The sequence below is a fragment of the Leptopilina boulardi genome, unplaced genomic scaffold, assembly GCF_019393585.1.
Source record: "Leptopilina boulardi isolate dan_hultmark-lab unplaced genomic scaffold, ZJU_Lbou_2.1 LbouV2_69, whole genome shotgun sequence".
In the NCBI taxonomy this organism is placed as follows: Eukaryota; Metazoa; Arthropoda; class Insecta; order Hymenoptera; family Figitidae; genus Leptopilina; species Leptopilina boulardi.
The window spans coordinates 39,198-65,679 of NW_026138015.1; the positions used below are offsets into that span (position 1 = coordinate 39,198).

A 26,482-nucleotide genomic window follows, 5' to 3' on the forward strand; every position below is an offset into this window, starting at 1 on the left:
GAAATCCTTTATCATCTTTATGATAACTTCTCCCATGTCAAACCCCATGTGAAATCCCTTATCATTTTTTTGAAAAATTTTCCCATGTCAAACCCAATGTGAAATCCCTTATCATTTTGTTTAAAAATTTTCCTACGTCAAATCCCATGTCATTTCCCATGTGAAATCCTTTATCATTGTTATGATAAATTTTCCCATGTCAAACCCCATGTGAAATCCCTTATCATTTTTTTGAAAAATTTTCCTATGTCAAATCCCATGTCAATTCCCATGTGAAAACCTTTATCACTTTTATGATAAATTTTCCCATGTAATTTCCCATGTGAAATCCTTTATCATTTTTATGATAAATTTTCCCATGTCAAACCCAATGTGAAATCCCTTATCATTTTGTTTAAAAATTTTCCTACGTCAAATCCCATGTCATTTCCCATGTGAAAACCTTTATCACTTTTATGATAAATTTTCCCATGTCAAATGCCATGAGAAATCCTTTATAATTTTTATGAAAAATTTTCCCATGTCACGCCCCATGTGAAATCCCTTATCATTTTTTTGAAAAATTTTCCTATGTCAAATCACATGTCAATTCCCATGTGAAAACCTTTATCACTTTTATGATAAATTTTCCCATGTCATTTCCCATGTGAAATCCTTTATCATTTTTATGATAAATTTTCCCATGTCAAACCCAATGTGAAATCCCTTATCATTTTGTTTAAAAATTTTCCTACGTCAAATCCCATGTCATTTCCCATGTGAAAACCTTTATCACTTTTATGATAAATTTTCCCATGTCAAATGCCATGAGAAATCCTTTATAATTTTTATGAAAAATTTTCCCATGTCACACCCCATGTGAAATCCCTTATCATTTTTTTGAAAAATTTTCCTATGTCAAATCACATGTCAATTCCCATGTGAAAACCTTTATCACTTTTATGATAAATTTTCCCATGTCATTTCCCATGTGAAATCCTTTATCATTTTTATGATAAATTTTCCCATGTCAAACCCAATGTGAAATCCCTTATCATTTTGTTTAAAAATTTTCCTACGTCAAATCCCATGTCATTTCCCATGTGAAAACCTTTATCACTTTTATGATAAATTTTTCCATGTCATTTCCCATGTGCAATCCTTTATCATTTTTATGATAAATTTTCCCATGTCAAACCCAATGTGAAATCCCTTATCATTTTGTTTAAAAATTTTCCTACGTCAAATCCCATGTCATTTCCCATGTGAAATCCTTTATCATTTTTATGATAAATTTTCCCATGTCAAACCCCATGTGAAATCCCTTATCATTTTGTTTAAACATTTTCCTACGTCAAATCCCATGTCATTTCCCATGTGAAAACCTTTATCCCTTTTATGATAAATTTTCCCATGTCATTTCCCATGTGAAATCCTTTATCATCTTTATGATAACTTCTCCCATGTCAAACCCCATGTGAAATCCCTTATCGTTTAATTGACATGGGAAAATTTATCATAAAAGTGACAGAGGTTTTCACATGGGAAATGACATGGGATTTGACATAGGAAAATTTTTCAAAAAAATGATAAGGGATTTCACATGGGGTTTGAAATGGGAGACGTTATCATAAAGATGATAAAGGATTTCACATGGGGTTTGACATGGGAAAATTTATCATAAAAATGATAAAGGATTTCACATGGGAAGTGACATGTGATTTGACATAGGAAAATTTTTCTAAAAAAATGATAAGGGATTTCACATGGGGTTTGACATGGGAAAATTTTTCTTAAAAATTATAAAGGATTTCACATGGGGAATTGACATGGTGTTTGACATGGGAAATTTCAATATAGATGTCGATCATCGTTCTAGTTCCACAGTTACGCCACTAGATGGTGATAATTTTTCTTTCTCACAGTTGAGATCATTCTTGAATACTATATAAGCTGAGACTTTAACTGAGAATGTGTATTGCAAAGCACAAATTTTTTTCTTTTCAGATAAATTGCAGTAATATTATTTAATTTTTAATTAAATAATTTTTAATTTTTGTTAACTGCCTTCTGCATAAAGCATTCAACTGAAATTATACCACATAAAAACCTATATTGTTTCCTATATATAAATCCATGTGAAATCTTAGGTTGATATTTCAGAATCTACATGAAATCCCATGTGATTTCCTATGTTCAAATCCATGTGAAATCATATGTAAGAATGCACATGAAATCCTATATTGATTCCTACATTAAAGCTTGTATGTAAGATTTTATATAAGGAAATCTTAAGAATTTCATATAATATTTTTTATAAGATTTGATGTGAGTTAATTATGAAGGAAATTGAGAAAAGTAATATGTTAGAAAAATTATAGGAAATACTGTAGGAATTGACATAGATTTCAATATGGAAACAACATCATAAATTTATACATGAAATCATACACCAAATCGTGTCCGAATTTCATATATGATTTCACACGGAATTCCATGGGGATTCCTATGTGGACCTTTGGATTTCATAACGGTTTTTATAAAGGAACCTATATGGAATCATATATAGGATCCCATGTCGGGATTTTCAATAGGGAACTAATGATAACTAATGTTATCCAATATTTTTTGAGTAACTAGCTTTGAATCGGAAGCCCAGTTTTCCAAAAGAGTTTGCTTCTTATTTGACTGTGATGAAGAATCTGAGAATTGTTCTTCGAATTTTCTCTTTTTTTTTTCTTTCGCTATAGCTGCTTCTAATTCTTTAACGCATCCATGTTTAACCTATCCAAATATTTATTTATAAAAATTTTAAAAATATTATCATTATTAGAAAATTAATTTTTATAATCATGGAATTTTGTTTGCCATTTTAAGAATTAATTTACAAATCAATTAATAAGGTGCAATTTCGACACGGGGTTGCTAAAAATTATTTTTATAAACTCTTAAATAAAAGTCTATATAAAACTTCCGAATACAAATAAATAAATTAATTAAAATGTTATTTTAAAAAATCTTGTACACTGTTTAAATTATGCAGGTAAATCCCCTACATTGCAACAGTAAACCAAACGAATACTATGGAACACGAGCACATGAAAAACAGAATGTAAACACTCGATACAATGCGCAGCATGCGAGCGCAGAGGCCATGTTCTTTTGCTATCACTTTGCGCGCTTTTTTTGAAATACAAAATTATTAAGTTTTTAAAGCAAAAAAAAAGTGCAAAGAAAGTAACGAAATAACTTAAAATTAAAAGTTACTATTAAAATAGTAACTAAGTTACGTTACAAGTTACTTTTAAAAAAAGTAACTTAGTTACGTTATAAGTTACAAGTAAAGTAACTTTTTCAGTAACTTAGTTACTAATAACTATTTACTACCCAACACTGTATCCAGTAATAAAAAATATTTTTCCCGATTAATTTTTTATGTCTTTCACCTATTATCATAAAATATATTATTAATTTATTGCTCCCATTCGTAATTTTTATTGTTTTTGTGCCATTCCAGGAGTTTTTTTTTATCACTTTTCAGAGTAACCTTTCCAAATTAAATAAAACATTTTTTATAATATTTATTAATATAAAGGTTCAAAATAATCACTTTTTAAGTAAAAACAATTGTTTATTTAAAAAATACAGCAATAAATAATGAAAAAAATTCACTTTTTTTGTTCACCACCAAATAAATTGCTGTATTTTGTAAATAAACAAATGTTTTTACTTAAATAGTAATTATTTTCAACATTTATATTAATAAATATTATTAAAAAAAATGTTTCATTTAATTTAGAAAGGTTACTCCGAAAAGTGATAAAAAAAACTCCCGGAATGGTACTTTTATAAAAAAAAAAGTTTAACACCCAAAAGAAGCTATTCAGTTCAAATATGAAAATATAAAAAATATATATGAACGTAGGTAAATAAATAATTTGCAATTAAATTAATTTTCTTTTGGTTTTTCCAAACTCGTTATTAATGACCTTTGCCTTAGTAGGCATTATTTATATAAACTTACAGATAGGAATGCAAATATAAGGGTAATAAAATTTCAATCATTTCAACAACATTTAAAATTCTTAGAAATTAATATTTTTTGAAATATTATTCCACAGATTGAATTACCGCAGGGATTTTTAATTGTAATACAGAATGATAATGAAAAATATAAAAATTATGATAATAATTTTTTTGTCAATTATTATTATTTAAAAAAAATAAATTTTCTTGCTTTGGGATCGGTCACATATTACGTCACGCTATTTTTCATTATTTTTTAACCCCCCCTCCCCCACGTCACACACTATTCTATACATTAGCGCCATTTTTTCTACAGGTCGTCACACATTCAACAGACCCCTCCCCCCCCCTAAGCGTGTGACGTAATATGTGAACGATCCCTTTACGTAATTTAAAAAAATATATGCGAATATATTTATATGCGATATAGGCAATTTTATTTCAATGTACCACTAACAATTATTATCCTTTATAAAACATTTTAAAACCAAATTTTATTTTATTAAAAATATTTTTAAATATTAAATATGAGTTTGAAAGATAATTTCATAGTTTTTAAAATAGTATTAATTTTTTTGTAAAAAAAAATAATGTAATGTTAAAAAAAAATTTTTGATAGAAAATACAATTGAATATACACTGAAAGAAAAATTATAACCTAATCATATTTTCATAAAAAAGCTAAAAAATATTTAATTGTCATAATATTTCTTTGAAACGGAATTAAAATATTTTTTATATTTTTTCTTTCAGTGTAATTATTATTAGTTATAAAAAAAAGAAATATCTTTTACCTTAGCCTGCAACCGATGTATCATATATTGTAGAAAAAAAGATCTGTTGAAAACACACGCGATTAAAAAAAATTTCAAATACTCAGGAAACCACATTTTTTAAATTTAGAAAAATACTTTTTTAAGCGATCGCGATTTTAAAGATTTCGAACACAATAGGAGAAAATTAAATACAATTTTTGAAAAAATAAGAAGAAACAGAGATGATATATGTGATACTCCACGGGAAAAGGGGCCTTATAATCCAAAAATGAATTTTACGGGAGAAGCGTTTAAATCGAAGGCAGAAATAGAAGTCTCGAGAAAGTAGGCGGAGCTTGTAAGAAGTTCCCCTTCTACCAAACTACTACATCGATGAGTTTGTATAGGTATACGAAACGAAAGAGGCTAACAGACAAGGAAAGTATAGTGGTAGAGTAAATGGTGGGGATGGTTCTCTGAGCTGTCTCGCGCCTGCGCACCGCACACGAAAAAATGCTCATGTTTCATTGTTAATTACACAAACAGTAATTAATAAAAAAAAATTCTTTTTTTGGACTTTTGCATGTAAAAAAGCAACTCAAAATCTATTGATTAACATCAGAAACTTAAAATTCATTTTTGTAATCATGAGATCCCTTTCTCGTGAAACATATATTGAACTTTTTGTAAAGTATATAATTTTTACAATTAAGGATTATAATTCAATTATATATTTACATATAAGAGTAAAAGTAAGGATAGCAAATATCTTTATTCTTCTCTCACTCATTCTTACATTTCCCTACAAAAATCTATTCTGCTATGGCCTTTAGAACACCGGAAGCGCCATATTGTTCATTCCCGTTTTTTAAAAAATTGGCGGGAAAAATCAAATAATTTAATGGGATTGAAATATATTGAATAATAAATTCAATAATTAATTGTCTATAATTTAAAAACATTTTAACGTACTTATTATTTTTAAATAAGTAACAAAAAAAATTAAACTTTGAGATTCTTGAATGGCATTTATTTGAAAATACAATTTTACGTACAGCATTAAAAATCTAGAGAATTTTTTTTGGGAAAATAAGATGTGATATATATATATATATATGTTGTTTATATGTACCTTAAGTTTGAAAATATTGACGCGTCAAAAGTTCCGGTACCTGAAAAATAAAAGGAACTCTCGTTTTGACGCTTATTGATCACGGTTAAAATTATTTATATTTATAAGCATGCGAAGCGACAAATATTATTAAGTTATTAGCTAAACAACGAAGAAATGAAGCGATTAAACGAAAAAATAAAATCTCGTGCAAAGCATATTTTTTAACTTATAATTATAAATATATGTATATGTTATTGATTTTTTTTTTCGCAAAAAGAAAAAAATAAAATGGAAATCAAAATGTAGCTTATTTGGAAAAAGAAAGCGAGTAGCATTTTCTCTTTTCTAAATGAAGCGAATACGCAATTAAATGAAGCGCAAGAGTAAAAAAAAGAATAGTAATCTTAAGTTTCAAATGGCCTAGAATCCCGTCATCTCGGCGTATGTCAAATCAAGATCATCGCACATCGCCCTGTATTTTTCCTTCTCTTCTCTTAATTCATCTGTAATAAAAAATCGTACAACGTTTGATATTGTTTTAAAAATAAATCATTAAAATAATAAATAAACAAAAAAAATAAAATAGTAGAAAAAAAGTAAATGAAAATATTAACTTTAAAATTATTGAAAAAATAATAATTTTCTCCAATCGTCTTTATGTTTCTATTAGTTTTGAGAAAATAGTAAAAAAAAGTTGTAGTTTTAGAAGTACAAAAATTTAAAAGAAGAAAATATTTTTAAAAATTATAAAAAATTATTAAGATGAATTTTTTTTTTAAGTTTAAATTAATTTCTATGATTATATTATTAGAATTTACTATTTAAAATATGTAATAATTGAAATTCATTTTTTTTCTTACCTTCTTTTCTGTCCACCTCTCTCATCAATTGCTTCACTGACCTCTCGGCATGAACAGCTCGTTTCTCTGCTAATTTCAACATCATTTTCAAATTTTTCAATTCCAATTTGAACTCCTCCACTCGACGATTTGCCTAAAAATAATGCAATAATTTTCAAAATTATTAATTATGAAATTATTATTTTAACCGAAGGAAAATATAAAAATTAAATTTTTTTTAAGTATCTATTTCAAAAATATAATTACAAAAAAAAATTTAATTCAATATTATTAAAAAAAAAATTTTTTTTGAACCCTAAAAATCGTCAAAAATGACTTTCAGAAAATATTGAAATGAGGAAAAAAAATAATAACCTTTTGTTCGGAAACTTCAAGAGACTTGACAATATTTTTAACAATAAAAAGTTCATCTTCTCGTTCAACAATTTTTCTGTAAGCAGACAAAAAAGAAAGGATAATAATAACATGATTTAGAAGCCATGAAAGAAATATGGAAACGCACTTATGCAGGGGGACTGCGTCAAAGGAACGGAATCGTTCCCCTTTTTTGATCACCGTAAAACAAATACTGACGCTTCGCTAGTCTTGACTCTCTCCTCCGCTGATTCCAGTTCTTCTTCAACCAATTGTAATTTCGTCTGAGCTTCCTCAGATTTTGTGTCAGCATCCTCAGCAATTAGTCTCGCGTCTTTCAATTCATTCGTCAATTTTTCAGTTCGCTCTTCGTCCGCCTTACTTCTTTCCTCCAGCACTTTACACATTCTAAAAAAAAAGAGTCAATAATATAATTACATATCATTTTTACCAATAATATTTTATTTTCTTTATTTATTTATTTTTTTTTTATTTATAATTTTTTTAATTAACATTAACATTTCTTGAGACGGAGAATTATAAAATAGAAACATTTTTAAATTTATAATTTTTTTTTTATTTTAACTGATTTCAATATTTTTATATTTATATTTACATCCACAAAAATGATAATATCTGTCTCAGAACTAAATAAATATTTTTATTTATTTCAAATAATAATTTATTTTAAATACAAATTTTAATTTGTTAAAATAAAAATTTATTTAATTTATTTGCGTTAAATAAATTGTTATTTGTGGTAAATAATTTTTTTTTTAAATTAAAACAAATAGATATTAGGTTCTTAGAAAAATATATTTTTATTTGATTTAAATAAATTTTATTTGTCTTAAATAAATGCAAATAAAAATTTTCTCTAAGTGATACTTATTATTTCTTTTTTTATTGAAACATTTTTTCTTCGTTTCTGTTTATTCAATTTCTAAATTGATTTTTTAATTTTCCATAAAAAAAAAACTTTTTTCCACTTATTGTAGATATTAAAATTACATTTTTTTATTACACAAAAATATTACATAAAAAAAAATTATAGAAAAAATGTAATAAATTTTTCTTTTTTTTTTTTGGTAAATATATAGGTGAGAATTTTTTTAATTGTGATTATTTATAATAATTTCTTTTATAAATATTTTGAAACAAAATTTATTTATAATAATTTTTTTTTTATTTATTTTTCAAATATAAATATTAAATATTTATTATCTTATATACCTTTTGGCATCGTCAGCAAGCTCTGATGCTCGTACTAATTTAATTGTTGCCGAGTCACGTAATTCCTCTTTTTTTTGAAGTTGTTCCTCTATTTCCTGAACTCTTTTTGTCAATGAAGTACGATCCTGTTCTGCCTGCACAAAAAATATTTACAAAGAAAAATTATTTTTTTTTCTTTTCATTATTTATCAAATTTAACAAACAAATATTGTATAAAACATAGAAATTAAAATCACAAATTTTTTGGAAACTCAAATTTTACTTCGTTAATGATTTTAAAAAATTGAAATTTATTTAGCTTTCAAAAAAAATTTGATTATCTAACCAATTAATTTCAAAAAAAAAAAAAAATTGAAGAATTTTAATTAATTAATTTTAAATAGTAAAATTAATTTTATCTCTAAACTAAATATTATTAATTACTAAATAATTATTAAATGTTAATTAATTAATTTATTAATTAATTCTTAAATTAATTTTTTTTCTACAAATTGGAATGTAACAAAAATTTTCGTTACTCACTTTAGCGAATTGTTTTTCACATTGTTCTAATTCCGCGGACGATGTATCGAAAGTTGTTTTAATCGTCTCAAAATCATGTTCCATTTGAACGAGTTTTTTTTCTAAATCACGCACTTCATCAAACAATTTATCAGCTCGTAAATTTTCTTGTTTTGCTTTTGTTTCATTTGATTCCACTGTTTCATTAGCGCCGTCCAATTCTTTTTTCAACGCTGCAATATTTTTCTTAATCGCCTCCATGATGTTCTTCTTTTACGTTGTTTCTCACAGGCAGAAGCTTCAAAACGACGCCCCTCCAATCTGCCGAAAAAAAAATAATATTGTCAATTTTGAAATTTTATTTTTCAAATTTAAAAATTTTTTTCTTCATTTCAAAAACATGCATAAAATTATTATTATTTTATTTATTATTCAGTAATTAATAACTAATTTCTTATTTAATAATTAGATAATAGTTGATTAATTTAAAATTAATATTAATAAATTAAAAATATTTTTTTTTTGCAATTATTTTCATGGAAGAGAAAAAAAAATCGTTTGCATGTAATTATATAACGAAATTAATTTTGATAACAATTTTTAATTTTTAAATGAATAGTAATAATTTTAAATGAAATCAAATTTAAATATAAAATTTCTCGTATGAGATTGACAATTTTTTTCGATATAAAAAAAAATTTCCACTTTTTTTTACACGTAACGAAAAAAAAGAGTTGACATGTAATATAAAAAACAAAAAACTTTCACTCAGAATATAAAAAATTTTATCGACTTTTTTTTGGAAAAATAGATTTTTTTTTTAATTACAAAAAATTGAATCAAAAAATTAATCATTGAATTAATTATATATTATGTATTAATTAGAAAATAATTACAAATTTCACTTGAGATTTCACTATAAAACTCTGAGAAGGATTTTCAACACAAGCACTAAAATTTGTCTAAACTCGATAAAAATAAAAAAAAATATATATATATATATTTTTTTTTTTTGAATAGTGAAAGATGATGGCACACAATTTTTAAATAATTGAAAATTTGTCACTAACAAATATTGTTTGTGATGCGCGCCCTTTATTGAAACTGAAACGCATAAAGGATGTTGACAAGTTTTTGGGGACAAAATTTGTGCAAAAGAGGCCAACAACTCACTATCTCGTCGAAGCGATGATCCGCGAGGAGAGAATGTACAACCGGATGCCTTCGAAAGCTAAGCTAAAATAAAACGAATCTGCTAGAGCGAACCTCGTCGAACGTTTCGATCGAATCCAATTCTATAATTGCTTTAGCAACTTTGGCTATCGTCCCGATTTTCACTCTTGGCTCTCTCACACTTTTGCTGATCAAAAACCCCCGTCGTCAACTTGCAAGTTGACTCTCGCCGAAATGCGATCTCCACCCTTCTTCAATGCTATTTTCGGCTAAATTCGCCAAAAGAAGAAAAGAAGAAGAAGAAGATGAAAAAAAACGCAATGCCTGTGTTGTAAACTGTTTATTGTTGCGATAATGCAATAGAATTTTTAAGTATACAGAAAAAAAAATAAAAAAAAAATAAGAGAGTAAAAAATAACATTATTTATCGAAGTTGATGTTCCAATTTTTAAATTCGAAACAAATTTCGGAACATTTTTCCATTTAGTTGGCACGTCTTTGAAAAAAAAATTTTTTTTTTTTTTTTTATTTTCCTAGAAAAATTATTAATTAGAATTTTCATAATTTTATTAGAAATAATTATCTTTTAGGTGAATTTTCATTATTTTCAAATTAAAATATGACAAATTTTCATTTTTATATGAATTTTTTCATTTAAAAAAATTTTTAGCTACCAAATTTTTTTTTTCTAGTCATTTAATTTACATGACTTTTTTATTTAAGAGAATTTTCAATTTAAAAGAATTCTCATTCAATCGAATTTTATGCGATTTAAATTAATAAATTACAGAAATTCCAAATATTCACCGAATTTTAATTTGTCCAAATTTTTAATTGATATAATTTTTAAGACGCCCAATTTTATATTTTTCTGAAATTACAAATGAACGAAGAAACAATAATTGACAAAAAGATTTTTGAATAATTTTTAAAATTTTCCAATTAGAAATTATGAGTAAATAATGATTGAAAATCCATTGTTTCTTCGGCCATTTGTAATTTCGGATAAATAAAAATAAAATAAAAATTCGGTGAATTGGAATTTCTTTCATTTAAAAATTCGAATCACACATAAAATTCGATCAAACAAAAATTCGATAGCTAAAAATTTTATAATGTAAAATTTTGTACAGAAAGAGAAAATCTGTAAAATTTCAATTTGAAAATTTGAAAATTCATTTAAAAAAAAAAATAATTATTTCTAATAAAATATACTTTAAAAATAAAAATTTTAATCAATGATTTTTATGGGAAATTAATGCTCGCTCCATAAAATAATAAATTTTATTACCAAATGATATTGGAATTTGTTTTCAAAAAAATATCTAGAGAAATTTATCAGTTTCTTTTTGAACAATTATATCATCTTTTTTGATACGAGAAAATATTTTTGTATTGTAATTTTATAACGTAAATTTGAAAAATCATTTTACTAAATAAATGTATTTATGATTTTAAAAATTTTTTTTAATATTTACTTTATACGAATTTGGGCTTCGCTTGTATGTTTAAATAAATAAATAGTGAAGAGTGGACGACAATGGATCACTGGAATCGAATAAAATTTAATTAATTTGCAATTTCAGGCCTCGGATTGACTTTAAGGCACAAAAAAAGTCGTTTTAGTCGATTTATATTCCAAAAAAAAGTCGAAAGAGTTGACTTTTTTTTTATTTTAACAAAATTTAATTGATTAATAAATATTTCACTTTGAATAACTAAAATTATTAGTTATTAAACTCATTTTATTAATTCTGTAATAAGAATAATTCTATAAGAATATTATCAAGAAAATTTATTTCGAATATTTCAGAATCAAACTAATTGTAAGACAAATTTTCACAAATTTCAAAAGATTTTTTTTTAATTTTTAGATTATAATTTTACAAAAGTAAAAATAATTTATCAAATAATTTTAGATAATATTTTTTAAAAGTAATTGGATTTTTAAAGATTTACAATTAAGATTATTGAAATTAATTGAACTTCAAGTGATTTTTAAATTAAAATTTTAGAAAATATGTTACTAAAAAATTTATTAGAAATTGTGGAAAAAAATACAATAATTTGAAAATGTTTTAAGCAAAAAAATGGTTTAAAATAGTTGAATTTTCGAAGAATATTAAAAAATTCATTGAAAATAATTGAATTTAATGAGAGTTATAATTGGAATTATTAAATTTCAAAAAATTTTAAATGGAAAAATTTAAAAATAATTAAATTTTATGAGCTTTTAGATTGAAAATTTTGAAAATAATTGAATTTCAAAAGATTGTGTTAAATTTCAGACAATAATTATAATAAGAGAAATTTTTAGTGATTTCTGTTGATGAAGAATTTATTAGAAATCACATACAAAAATTGAATTCCAAAAGTTTTTAATTGACAAATGCTTTCAGGTAATTGAATTTTCGAAGAATATTATAAAAATCATTTTAAAAAATTTGAAATTTTTGCAAATAATTAAATTTCAAATGATTTTGAATTAAAAATTTTTGATAATTTTTTTAAAATTATAAACAATTATTAAATTTCATAAAAAATTTACTAGCAAAATAGTTTAAGATAATTGAATTTGTGAAGAATCTCATTAAAATTATTAAAAATAATTAATTTAGTGAAGAATTTTAGTTAAAATTTTTTTAAATAATTGAAATAAAGAAGATCTGCATTGTATACTAAAAAACGGATTTTGTTTAAAAAATTTTTTTTAAAAAAGTCGCATTTTATTAAAATAAGTCGAAAAAAGTCGTATTTTTGAAAAATAAAATCGGAAAAATTCATATAATCCAAGGCCAATTTAAATTTACATTTATTAATATGGCCAAAATAATTTTGTATCCTCTAAATTAATATTAACTCAAAAAATGTTACAAAATTATTCTTTTTAAACTAATAAATAATTTTTAATATTCTTCAGAAAATCAATATTATTACATTGGAAATTCAATTATTTTTTTAAATACATCACATTAATCAAATCATAAAAAAGGTGAAAAAGATAAAAAAAAATTATCAAAATAAAATAGGTGACAAAATTTAAAATAGATAAAAATAAATAATAGCCTGTGTGATCCATGTCTTTGTAAAAATTTATAATTAAAAAATACACATTCATATCTTTTTTTGTGCTTCTAAAAAATATTTCACCTTAATTTGCAATAAAAATGCTATATAATTACAAAATTCTTCAATTTTTTCCACAAAAATTATAAAACTGTAAAATTATTTTAGAAATTACTTTTCGAATTGAAAATAAAGAATTCAGTTTGTTTCAAATTCAAAAATGGAACAATTTTTTTTTCTTAACGTAAATAAAACATATTTTGCGCAATGAGATTCGTTACAATTGTCACTATATATATATATATTTATGAATATTTATAAATTCTGTCGTAGCAAAAAGTGCGATAACATGAATGATTTGTAATAAAAATTGATGATATTTTGTCATTTTGCGCAATAGTAATACTTTCGGTGCAAATATACAATATATATATTATCAGAGAAAAAAAAATATTTAAATTTATCTTGAAAAATTAAAAAAGAAATCAAATTGTAAAAAATGTTTAAACAATTAAAAAATACATCAAATCGGAATGCTCTTTTTTTATTTTAGTGTTGTTTTTCGACATTTTCTTTTTTTTCTTACAATTATCATTGAATTTAATTTTTTTGAAAAATTGGAAAAAAAATTTACATACTGAGATGAGAAAAATTCGATATTTAAAATTTGCAAATATACTCAGCACACAACTTGTTAATAATTATTATTTATATATATATCCAATTGTTCTATCTAATGTTTAGCAAAATAATAATTATTTTTTTTTTATAATTAGAAATAGGTGGCAACGATGCACTTATTTTATAAGTGGAAATATAGAAAACTGGACAGACTAGCAACCCCCAGAAATTTATCCAAGCGATATTTATTTCAACATTTCCGCAAAAAATTCAACTATAAAAAAGAAAAAAAATAACTGATGATTTGTGTCATTTTGTTCCCTTTAAAAAATAAATTTCGCCAGGACAATTGTCATTGGAGGTTTTTTTTTCTTGTTTGTAATAACAATTATTTAAATTTTCGTTATATAAAACGAGCCTACTTAATTATTTTTTTTTTTTATTTTTACAAGAGGGCAACATCGACTTGATTTGTAAAGGTTTCTAAATTTTGTTTTTCATTCATTTTACACTCACACAATAAAATTAAGTGAAAAAAATTTTTTTTTTTTTACAAAACAAGCCAGACTTATATATTATTAAGAAAAAAGCGCGAGATTCTATTAATAATTATTATTAACATTAATAATAATAATATTATTTATAATTATTTTCGAAAAGTTCTATGGCACATAGAAAAAGTTACTTTTTTTCCAAACTAATTATATTCTTAATTAAAGAAGCCAGTTTCGATTGCTCGGTATCACAATTGGTGTCGAATGTTGCTCAAGTCTTTGCATAATAGAAAATGCATACACAACAATGCAAAAATTATTTCATTTGCATTGACAATGATGATTCTTAATATATAATGATTGCTGATCGTGAATTAATGATTAACGATTTTCGATTTAATTAACGATTGCAGTTATTATTATTATAATATTTTTATATATATATATATTATTTTACTTTAAATATTAAAGAAGGTGCATTTTAATGCAGTAATGTGATTATCATAGAAATTTTAACAGTGATATCGACAAAGAGAATAGAATGATATTTTGAAAAAACTTAACTGGGAATTATATATGTATACTATAAATATAATTGGTAATAATTATATATTTTTACTATCATTTATCGTTTTAATTAATAATAATGATAACAATAATTATATAGTTCATTATTATTCATGTAATTATAAATATATTTAAGTCCAAGTAAGATTTCAGTTATTTCAAAATAAGTAAATCAATTGCAATGAAACTCAGGAATTATTCAGCAAAATTAGATGCCTGCGCACACCTCTCCTTCTCATCAGCTGAGAGGATTAAGGCCAGGTCCAAGTCGAGTCAGCTGTTCCTTTGACGTTTCAATGGAACAGCTGACACGACTTGGACCTGGCCTTAAGTCCCTGTTACACAATGTTATAATTTATATAATATATAAAAAAAATTGCCTTATTTTTCATGCTTTAAGGGGTTACGCCACCCTGAAATTTTCAAAAAATTGATTTTTTTTTGCTTAATTTCAAAATTTATATTTTAACGAATATTTGAAGATGTCTCCGAAGACAATGTCACACTAATTACAAAAGTTATGATCTTTAGAAGTCAGCGGGTAGGGACGCGCCGAGAGCTGCTAGAAGCCGTCTAGCGCCTCCTTAACGACTTTCCATTTTCAGATCAGAGGACATTCTTTCCATTCTAGGAGAAGAGTATTATGGCCGAGGAATTGCTGATTAAATAGTAAGTTAAAAAATTTTCAAGTTATAATACACTAAAGTATATTTTTTTCTTTTGCGTTTTTCTCGAAACCACATTTTTCGAGACGGTGTACACGATAACTCAAAAACAATTCAACCGATTGACTTGCAAATTAATATACATCTTCCTAAATAGATTTTCCACAGAGTGACGTGGGATTTTTTCGATTGAATAATTTGAAAATTTTTTATACGGTACTTTTAGCCCAAAAAAAATTCAATTTTTGAAGTGCTTCCATTTGCGTAAAATTTTTTTTTTAAATGGCTTCGTCACTCTATTCAAAATTTGTCACTTTTTAAGAAAAATATTGTTTTACTTGTTTCAGACAAAAATTGAACTGCCAATCAGGTACACCATCAAGGAGTGCTCCGGAAAAATTGATCCACGCCAATACTTATATCTCCGCCATTTTTAATTAAAAACCATTTTTTTTAAATATTTATAAAGCTTAATATATGTATTAAAACATCAATAAATGTAAATAAGTCCTACCTCTAACAGTTTTGTTAAAGAAATTCCTAAAAAACCATCCGATTTTCATGCGTTCAGGGTGTGTCGTAACCCCTTAATACCGTACAAGAAAAATGAGGTGTTTCGAAATAGTTAACTCACAATTTATTAAACAATGTTTGTTTTCTTTTTTGTATTTTATTTACTGTGAAACGTCTGCTATTCCTGCGCGCGACGTTCGGAAGTTGTCGCTCTCGTTATTGAGCAGAAGCTCATTACACTAGCGTAGTAAAAAACATGTTGTGCAAAAAGTGAGCTTTTTCATCCTTAAAAAATGTTTTTTTTATGATTTTTTACTGCAAAGTAGATAATTAAAAACCATTCAATGTGATAAACAGAAATGTTTACGTTTCTTTTAATGACAACATAACCTCACTTTTCACACAACATGTTTTGTACTACGCTAGTGTAATAAGCTTCTGCTCAATAACGAGAGCGACAACTTCCGAACGTCGCGCGCAGCAATAGCAGACGTTTCACAATAAATAAAATACAAAAAAGAAAACAAACATTGTTTAATAAATTTTGAAATACATTATTTTTCTTGTGCGGTATTAAAGCTTGAAAAATAAGGAAAATTTTGATCTTTAAACCAATTTATTTGGTGGTGCAGAAAAAAAGTGATTTTTTTTCATTATTTATTGTTGTATTTTTTAAATAAACAATTATTGTTTTTACTTAAAAATTGATTATTTTGGACCTTTATAATTAATAAATATTATAAAAAAAATGTTTCATTTAATTTGGAAAGGTTACTCCAAAAAGTGATAAAAAAAACTCATGGAATGGCACAACATATATAATAATTTAACAAAAAACTGACAATTCTATTCGAGTGTGGAAGAGAAATTTGTAAACATTAGAATTGAATAACAGGGACTTACTCCTCTTAGCTAATGAGATAGTAGTCGTGCATTAATCATCAAAATTTTCACATCTCAAAAACTAGTGAATATTTTGACTCAATATTTTGTGGAAACATTTCTTTTTATATATGTAGATTAAAATTCCTGAGTTTCATTGCAATTAATTTACTTATATAACTGAAATCTTATTTCAACTTGCACCAGGATGGCGATAATTTTTATGATTATAAATTTTCGGTCATTTTCCGGTCAAAATTTTGTAAATAATTTAACTCTTTCATATAAATAAAAGTGACCATTTTTCTAAAAAAAAAAAAAAATTCATAACTTTTTTATTTTTTATTATTAATTCTTCTAATAAATTTTAATAATGAATTACTACAAAAAAGTAATTAGATATAATAATTTTTAGAATATCTAAAAAATTCCCGGTTTAACTATGAATTCCCGGTCATTTTCAGGTCATATCGCCACCCTCTGCACTAATCGTAAACATAATTGTAATTACAATTATAAGTATGATTATAAATAGGGTCAGTTAGGATAAATGGGGACAGTGGATAAATAGGGACAAGAGGTTTTAGAGCATAATTTACAGTTTTAAAATGAAGTTCAACGTCAATATTTTAACCTCAGATCACCTGCAAGAGGTTTTGAGTATTGTCAAGCTTTTATCTTGACAATTGGCAGCAAGATAAAAAAAAGTTATCTCTCAATGCATAAAAACTTGAAAATCAAAGTCAAAACTGTTTTAGTATTTTGTCTCGCATTTCAAAGAAAACAGACTTAAAAATCCACGAAGTATTATAAGGAGCACTCAATCTATTGGCCGTTTCGGAAAATTCTGCTCACATGTTTTTCCGATTCAATTAATGAAGTGTCTCATAACGACACTAACAACCCTAGCGGGAAAATTAATTACTACAGGTCACGTGATTTTATCGTCTGCTATACTTGAATGTTTGTTGTTTGTTTACACTGTATTCAGCAGCAGTATTTAGTACGGGCCGGTTTTGAAATTTAATTTTGATTAGTTTAAATAATCAGAAATTGTAACTTCGTTAATAAAAATCAATTAAAATTTACCCCAAATTAACTGTGGGTGAATGCCGTAAACGGCTATTTTACACGTCTTTATACTTCTGTTAATCGTGGACTTAGTGATCTTGAACAATCGTAAGTGCAATATGTAAAAACTTTTTAATTTAAAAGTAATAATGAGGTGTTTTGTGAAAGGGTGTACATCACCAGGCTACGGAAAGAAAAGCTGTAAAGAAAATGTTGAACGCAGACATATTGTGAAAAACTATAAAGTACATAGCTTTTCCTGTAAAGGCGTCCTAATCGTTATGGGACATTTCTGTAATTGATTGGCGAAACCGTGGCTATCTGCTAAAGTGGAGTGAGTGCTCCTTATTATACTTCTTGTAAAAATCATACCAAATTTTTTTATTATTCCTTATGACTCCCATAACATAAATTCACTTGAATTTTTGTTAATTTGGTTAATAATGACAAGCTGTTCCCATTTACCCCAAAAATTTGAAAACTCAGGGTAAATGGAAGGCTGATATCGAATTGCGTGCGCTTGGTTGAATTGCGTCCCAAGGGATGGCAGGTATAGTTTGAATTGCGTGCCAAGGGTAACCCAAATGTAGTCGAATTGCGTGCAGTGGTCGATGTCCTATATATATCATTGTAGGTTACACATTTCCCTTCGAACTCTACAGACCAACGCAAAATAGATTCTCAGTTTGAATTTTGCGAGGTTATTTTGCGTTAGCCTTATCCAGGCTTAGGACTTGCAGCAGTATTTACAACAAACAATAATTGGGGGTGAATACTGCTGGCGTGTTTAAAAATGTGATTTGGCATTAACTTAAAAATCGCAGATGGAGAGAAAGGTAAGTCTTGTCATTTGATAAATAAATAAATAAATAATAGCAGCAATAATGCCTTGTCATCTGTTAAATAAATAAATTAACAAAAATAAACAATGACAATAAAACTCTTATCTAGTAATTTTCTTCTTCAACGCTCTCTTTGGATTTTTTACCTTTACTTTTTATTTTTACGTAAACTTCGCATTGTATGCCCTTTAAAGCTTCAATAAAATGAAAAATATTTGGATTAATATATTCAAATTTAGTTGGCATTTAACGTTTGTTGTGTACGCGTGTATTTTCTGTGTTTATATTAGTTTTCTTGTTTGTTTTCCAATGGATAAATTTAATATTATGTTAGGAGAGAAAGTTAAGCCTTTAAATTCTTATCGACAATTTCAAATTTGGTTTTCAAAAAATGTTAAAAAATGACATTCAAAGATGGGCATGTACGAAAAAAAAATTGTAAAGCGTACATTAAATTAAATAATGATTATGACATAGTTACAAGTTATTAGAATCATATGGGCCATGATCCGGACAGTGAGAGTATGTTAAATAGGAAAAAACTTAGTAATTCGTTAAAGCGTAAAGCTGTTGACGATCCTCCTGATTGTCCAGCAAAAATTATTTAGCAAGAATTAAAAAAAGGTGACATTAATACTCTAACAATAAATGATATTCTCGCTGATAAAAGTAACATGTATTACGCAAGAAGAAAATTAATTCCGACATTGCCAGATTGTATCGATTCGTTATATGAAAGTTTGAATGACATTGATGTCAAAACAAATAACGACGAAAACTGTCTTTTATGTAACGATCAAATTAATAATATAATTTTATTTTCGACAACAAAAAATTTAACTTTTCTGTGCGATTTAGATATAGTTTTTGTAGCCGAGACATTTTATAGTTGGCCAACACAATTCGAGATGTTTTCCCAAATATTATAATTAAAGGCTGTCGCTTTCACTTCAGTCAAAACTTATGGAAGAAAATTCAGAATTTGAATTTAGTGCCGGAGTATAAAAGAGAAAACTCAATAATTGGAAGTTTTTTAAAATTATTTTTTGGACTTCCATTTTTAGCTCCGGAAGATGATGAAAATTGTTTTGTAGAAGATCTTATGACTATAATGCCACGTGACGAGAGAGTTACCGAATTTTGTGACTATTTTTTACAGTGGTATGTAGATCTAAATTCTGATTTTCCTCTAAATGTTTGGGCTGAATTTTCGAATAGCATTACACGAACCACCAATAACTGTGAATGCTTCCATTCTAAGTTTAATGCCTTATTTTACAAGGCAAATCCAAATATTTTTCATTTTATTGCAGCTTTAAAGGGCATACAATGCGAAGTTTACGTAGAAATAATAAAGTAAAGGTAAAAAATCCAACAAGAGCGTTAAAAAAGAAAATTTTTTGTTAAATAAAATGTTACTTTTTTATAGTAATTTCATAACGAGATTACAATTCATTAAAGAAGCATCAAAGAAATTTTTTACCTATTACTAGATAAGAGTTTTATTGTCATTGTTTATTGTTGTTAATTTATTTATTTATTTAACAAATGAAAAGGCTTACTTTTCTCTCCATCTGCGATTTTTAAGTTAATGCCAACTCACATTTTTAAACACGCCACAATATTCACTCCCAAATATTGTTCGTTGTGAATACTGCTGCCAGTCCTTAGCCTAGATTGATAACAAACCAAAGTGATAAAAATCAAAAATTCAACTGAATTTATGTTATGTGAGTCATAAGGAATAAGAAAAAAAATTTGGTATGATTTTTAAATCTGTTTTCTTTTAAATGCGAGACAAAATACGAAAATAAAAAAAAATAAAAAAATTTCAATTGGTTCAATTATTATATGTCTACTATAATTTTTTTCAATTTTTTTCGTCCCTTAATACAGTAATATACTTAAGGAAACTTTTTTCTTAAAAATTTCTTAGAAACTATTCTGTCCACATTTACCCCAAATTTTGTGAAATTTTCTAAATTTTGGGGTAAATGGGGACAGTCAATTCCAGGCATTTAAAGTTTTTCTAAATTTTTTTTTGCTGCATGAAATTAATCCTGGGAATATAAATAACAACTTAAAAAAAATAAACCCGCAAATATTTCCCTTTAGAGGAAAAAACTTACATAATTTGTGAAAAATAGCGATTTTGTCCCCATTTACCCCAACTGACCCTATAATGACAAATATAATTAAAAATATACTTATATTTACATAATTATCATTAATATTAATTAAATAATAATAATTCTAATAATTGTAAAAAGTCGAGAATGTCATGAAAGCGTATAACGATTTCAAAAACTGCAGCACCTTTTTAATTCGTAATTGCCATTTTTTTTGAAAAAAAAATACATGGCAACTTTGGTATCGTTAAAGTGGTCGTTCTCCAATATTGACGGCTAAAATGACGTCATTTACGCAAAAAGAGATACGAATAATTTGTTATTAAGACAATATTTAAAAAGTACGAAACTTGATGTAAAAAAATGCCCCCATAATATTTTTATATATAAATATGATTGATGAAGATTTTGTTTGCAAATATTAATTTTTTACATACGAAAAAATGGAGAATTGTTTAAGTTGTTGTTGTTGAGATTATTTCGAGTATAATTTTCGCTTATTGTAAATATAGAAATTGCTTTTTGTTATCGACGTGGGCAAGATGGTCATCTCGAAAGATCAGAACCAGTCTCGGAGCCCTGCGAAGTTAACTGGACGTATGTTGGTGTATAAGACAATAAAAGATGAGCCGCGTCTTCTCTGCCGAGAGCGCGAAGCTCACGAACTAGAGATCCCACTGTACAATCAGCTCCCGCTGAACCGAGAAGCCTGAAATTTGTTAAAATATTAAAAGTGTTCTATTAAACGCAATTTATCAGAAAAAAAAGAATTATCCAGAAAAATTAAACTGTTTTAATCTTAAAATTTATAAATATATATTTTTTTAAAATACTCAAGACTTTTTTTCTTATTTTTTTTCTGTAGATTACAATCCTTAAATATCGTTAAGGTAGTATTACACTTTACACCGTCAAAAAAATCGATTTTTTTTGCATTTTCCTATTTCAAATCATCTTGGAAATATAATCCCAAAATATTAAATCAAAATTCGACAAAATAAAAAAGTTACAGAATAAAATGCAGCGCAGTGTATTCACACACACAGCGCCAGTTTTGCGTTTTTTTATTTAAAGAAACAAGTATAATTTGTTGACTTAAAAATTTACAAAATTTTCTTATTCACCATTCGAAAGAGCGGTTCTTGGCACATAAGAAATGGCTATTGCAAATTTTTTTTATAGAGTTTAATTGCGAAAATACAGCGTCAAACTTTGATAAAAATTTGTACATTTGGGAGTTAAAACTTTAAATGCGTTTTTCTCGAAAAGATGTTTTTTCAACTGGCGGATAGCATAACTCGGGTTCTATTCATCTAAAAAAAAATAAAAAAATATCCTTTTCTTCGTAATTAAAGCCTGCAGGCATTATGCCTAAAACCGATTATCTATTCCTTTTTGGTTTTAGCTACTTCAGTGCCCTCTGGTGACCAGAAAGATCTAATAAAAATTTATTTTTTTATTTTTTCTTGAAGAACTAATTGTCCTTAATATTGTACAGAAGGTTTCTTTTCTTTAAATAAAGTAATTAACCAGAAAAAAAATTTTTGTTTGAACCCTTTTTTTACTGCTTCTAAAGTGTAATACTATCTTAATATAATATTAGAGTAAGAAGGTAAACGTATGTATTCGGAGCCTTGAACCATATTTGAGAGTAAATAAAGATTTTTTAAATTATCGAATTAACTATAAATTAAATTAATAAAAAAATACCTGAGAGTTGGACTATTGATTGTACTGTCAAATTGTGCAACTCGATCTCCCAATCCAAGTCTGACGGCTAATAAGCACCAGTCTCGTCCCTGTGGATCCGGTGGATCAAGTAATTGAGCCAATCGCCTTTGAACTCCCGGTTTAATGCTTTTCACTATTTGTCTCGGTCCCGGAATGCAATTATCCGATAAAACTAATCCACAGCCAATAATATCCCAGATATTTTCCTGTTTACCATTAAACGGATTTTTCAAACAAACCTCCACAAAACTTCGTTCCATTAATGACGACAGAATTGAAGCCGGTTCCCAAGAGTGAATAACCTTCAGAAAAAAATAGTTTTTCATTTAGTAAAAATATATTTATTATTGATGAAAAAAATACGATTTTCATGAAAAAAAATTATAAATACTTATTTTTTAAGAATTTCAAACTTTGTCACACAGTTATCAGCACAAAGTTAAATTTAAAAAATATATAAGTTAGAAATAACAGTAACTATACCAGGGACATAAGAGACTTTTTCTTGTCCCTTGTGCAGTGCAAAATATGATGTTCTCTCAAAAACTTTTAATTTTTACGCATTTAGGTATTTACATTTTTTGTTCAGAAGCTTTTATTCTGAAACATACTTCAGGTACAAAAAATTTAACTAGGGTAGAAATTCAATGCTTTGTGTGCGGGGTCCATTTTTCCTTGATTCAATTTAACTAATGCACTATATTTATCTCATTTACGAGATGGAAAGAAAGAAAAGCCACCAGAGAACCAGTGACACGAACAACTTTAATTTTTAAAAATTTTTCCTTTGCAAAATACTGAAAAAAATTCCTACATTCTTGACTGAATTGAATTAACTAAAAGACATGAAGAAAAAAATTTCTACTTTCTTGCCAACTAAAAAAAAATTGTTGTCTCTCTTTCTGAGGTGGAAAATAAGTAGAAAAACCACCAGAAAACCGGTGACAAAACCAACTTTTGTTTCTGACAAAGATTCTTCACTTAAAAACACAGAAAAAAATTCTACTTTTTTCCTTTTCTTGAATTAAGTAAAATATAATGTTTTCCCTTGTTCTGAGGTGAAAACACAGTAGACATATTACTAGAGAACCAGTGAAAAACATACTTTTAATAAAAAGTTGAGAAAAATTCGATCCTTGTAAGAAATAAAATAACATAAAAAATGTATGTTATTAATATTGTTTATTGTCACAAAACAAGAAACGACGTTTCGATGACTTCGTTCGTTATCATCTTCAGGTTAAATCTAATGAAAATATTTATAATTTTATTTATAACACCACATTATGTTTTTTTTCAAATAATAAAAATACACAAGTAATAACAATTACCAATAATTAGTTGAACCGTTACATCTTAGCGTTAGAAAATTTTATTTTCCTCAGACTAAGCTGGCACGTCAGGTTTATAGACCAGTATCGTCAAGACTAAATTGAAAATACAAAATTTAAAATCTAAATGAAATAGACGAGTCAATGAACTTAGATGTAAACAGCACGTGGAAGTGAAATATTTTCAGAAAAATAGAATCACGAGTCTAATTTGGAAATTAAAGGGAAGTATATTTTGTTTAGATACATTATGTCTTCTTTTTTATTAATAGTGGAATCATTAATCAATTATTTAGATATTTCTATAATTATAAAAAATAATAACATTACATATAATTGGTATCAAAAATCATCTTCTTCTGGAAAACTCGTCAATTACTTTTCGAATCACCCACTCCAACAAAAAATAAACATTGTATATTACCTTGTAGACCGAGCAATGTTATTATCACATCATTCCTTTCACAATGACAATTTAATGAAAATTAATAATATTTTACAAAACAATGATTATCCACTTAAATTTATTAAAAAATATACTAAAATTCGTTTAAATAGCATTAAATTTCATTAAAAAAATAATGATAATAATTCTAATAATATTGTAAATTCACAAGCACTTTTATATTAAAAAATTCCTAAAGTCAGTTTACCTTATAATTACTCAAATTTCATTAGATTGTCAAAAATTCTAAAAACATACAATATACATACTATTCCAATAGTTAATAAACCTTTAAGATCTATTATAAAATTCGGTAAGGATCCTATTGACAAGTGGGATGAAACGAACATTGTTTATAAATTTAATTGTAAAAACTGTCCAGCGAATTACATTGGAGAATTTAAGCGTTCATTAAAAACACGTATTTTTGATATGAAGTAAATTCGATCAATGGAAGGTAAAGAAAAACACATAAAACAGATTTATGTTATTTTGATAAGTTGCGACGTTTCGATGGTTTGGTTTACCATCTTCTTCAGGCTAATTTATTAAATAAAACACCAAATTAATAAATACACAAAATTAAACACATAAATTAAAACACTAAATAATAATAATACCTGAATATTTAAAATAATACTACATTGCAACTAGTCAATGTTAGAATCCATTTTTAAATTTATCTTCAAAAAATTAAAAAGTAAAACACTACAAAAAATTAGATACGCGACAATTTTCGTCATTTCGATGCGAACATCAAGTCAAAACTGAATTAAAATTTGTTTTGGAGGAATACCACACGTGTTAAAAAAGGAAGTCAATGAACTCATAGGTAAATAGTGTATAGAGGAAAAGACCTTCAAGATTCTATTATGAATTTAATTTTCTAATAAGAGGGAAATACGTTTTATTAAGAAAACAAATCATCGAAGACCAAGTCATCGAAACGTCGTTTTTTGTTTTGTGACAATAAACAATATTAATAACATACATTTTTTATGTTATTTTATTCCATCCAAAGATCAAATTTTTCTCAACTTTTTATTAAACATTCCGGAAGGGAAAATCCTTACTCTAGAAAAACATACTTTTGGTTTTGACAAAGATTTTTCCTTGAAAACTACAGAAAAATATTCCTATTTTCTCCCTCTATAGTACAGTCAAGTTAGCATTTTTAGATATTTTAACTCAGGACCTCAATTTTTTTTTCTCAACACAGTAAAAACCCGGGCTCAAATGATCCAGCCAGCAGGATCATTTTGATCCGCAGCAAAAATGAGTCAAGTAGGTGGCGCCACGTTCTATGTCGTTTAGCATTGGCTCATTTTGAACTGCAGCAAAAATGAGCCCAGGTATTTACTGTGAAACCCTTCATTTTGGGGTAAAAATAAAGTACCTAAATTTGGTACTTTGCACTTCAACCGAAACCTAAAAAAATTTTTTAAGAAATAGGTGTAAAAAAAATTTGGGTGGGCAGACGTCTCAGCGTTGAGAGCGCTGCGTTCCTTTACTCAAAGTATGACAGATATTCCGTTCGGGGAGCAGTGCGCTACCGGTACGAGTAAGCAGCTGTCTTATATAGACAAGGTAAGACTATGTAGTAATTTCAGCTCTACCGCTACGGTGAGTCTCAGCTCCCGAAACGGGATGTCAGCCGATCGAAAAAGGGTTCGTTAGCTTTCTTCGATTTGATAGAGCACCTGTACTCGCTGGTACTGCTGCTCACCCAAATTTCTTTCAGTGAGTTATTATAAAAAAGAAAGTGTATATAAAATTCTGAGTGATTTGATAAAAAATGAACCCTGTAGCTATAGCTTCCGCAAAAAACCCATTTTTTTGAGATTTTAGCCAAAATCAGGTATTTTTCAGTTTTTCCAATAAAGCTTTGAAACAAATGATTTCTTCAAAAAAATGATAAACAGGAAAGTTAAAGCTGACAACATTCCTGACAATTTGCAAATAAGAACAATGCAATAGCTCTAATAATTTCCAAGATACAGTCTCTCAAAGTTGATCCTTTTGAGATTTTACATACAATGGTAATAAAATGAGATTCTATGTAAAATCTCAAAAGTATCAACTTTGAGAGACTGTATCTTGGAAATTATTATTTAACTTTCCTGTTTATCA

At 26.4% G+C, this 26,482-nt stretch overlaps 3 protein-coding genes across 16 annotated transcripts in view; 1 reads left to right on the plus strand and 2 right to left on the minus strand.

The window, feature by feature from the left end:
• The window catches only part of LOC127290446 (uncharacterized), a 55,066-nt gene that overhangs the window by 10,813 nt on the left and 17,771 nt on the right, over nt 1-26,482 (plus strand). For 2 of the 8 annotated variants that reach the window (XR_007844348.1, XR_007844345.1), the window contains 2 exons: nt 15,349-15,412; nt 15,756-15,928. The exons of 3 other annotated variants lie outside the window; for them this stretch is intronic. The gene's annotated coding sequence lies outside the window, so the exon portion shown is untranslated. Of the gene's footprint in view, nt 1-15,348; nt 15,929-26,482 lie in introns of those variants that run through there. 3 more of the 8 variants (XR_007844342.1, XR_007844344.1, XR_007844343.1) reach the window with 2 other exon arrangements.
• On the minus strand, nt 5,763-10,167 carry LOC127290457 (tropomyosin-2-like). 2 transcript variants are annotated; one of them, XM_051319025.1, is made up of 7 exons: nt 9,893-10,167; nt 8,844-9,143; nt 8,322-8,455; nt 7,308-7,496; nt 7,089-7,164; nt 6,735-6,867; nt 5,763-6,377 (listed from the first exon to the last, which is right to left on the minus strand). In XM_051319025.1, the coding sequence occupies exons 2-7, from the start codon at nt 9,081-9,083 to the stop codon at nt 6,295-6,297; spliced, it is 855 nt and encodes a 284-aa protein (XP_051174982.1). In that variant the 5' UTR covers nt 9,084-9,143; nt 9,893-10,167; the 3' UTR covers nt 5,763-6,294. The 2 variants fall into 2 exon arrangements, with proteins under 2 accessions (XP_051174982.1, XP_051174981.1); XM_051319024.1 differs by having other exon boundaries at nt 9,996-10,165.
• Nucleotides 19,401-26,482, minus strand: part of LOC127290449 (death-associated protein kinase 1-like) — a 37,458-nt gene continuing 30,376 nt past the window's right edge. For all 6 annotated transcript variants that reach the window (XM_051319010.1, XM_051319011.1, XM_051319015.1 and 3 more), the window contains 2 exons: nt 22,556-22,878; nt 19,401-21,554 (listed from right to left, as the gene is read on the minus strand). In XM_051319010.1, coding sequence (XP_051174967.1) covers nt 21,392-21,554; nt 22,556-22,878 — 486 coding nt within the window. In that variant the 3' untranslated portion in view covers nt 19,401-21,391. The remainder of the gene's footprint in view (nt 21,555-22,555; nt 22,879-26,482) is intronic.

What these genes read in the sequence shown, in the direction of transcription:
- LOC127290457 (XM_051319025.1), bottom strand. Translation starts at nt 9,083, where the DNA reads ATGGAGGCGATTAAGAAAAATATTGCAGCGTTGAAAAAAGAATTGGAC. An exon ending in CTTGCTGACGATGCCAAAAG is followed by an intron (nt 7,497 to 8,321) that starts GTATATAAGATA and finishes CTTTTTTTTTAG; the next exon opens with AATGTGTAAAGTGCTGGAGG. An exon ending in AGAGGTGGACAGAAAAGAAG is followed by an intron (nt 6,378 to 6,734) that starts GTAAGAAAAAAA and finishes TTTTTATTACAG; the next exon opens with ATGAATTAAGAGAAGAGAAG.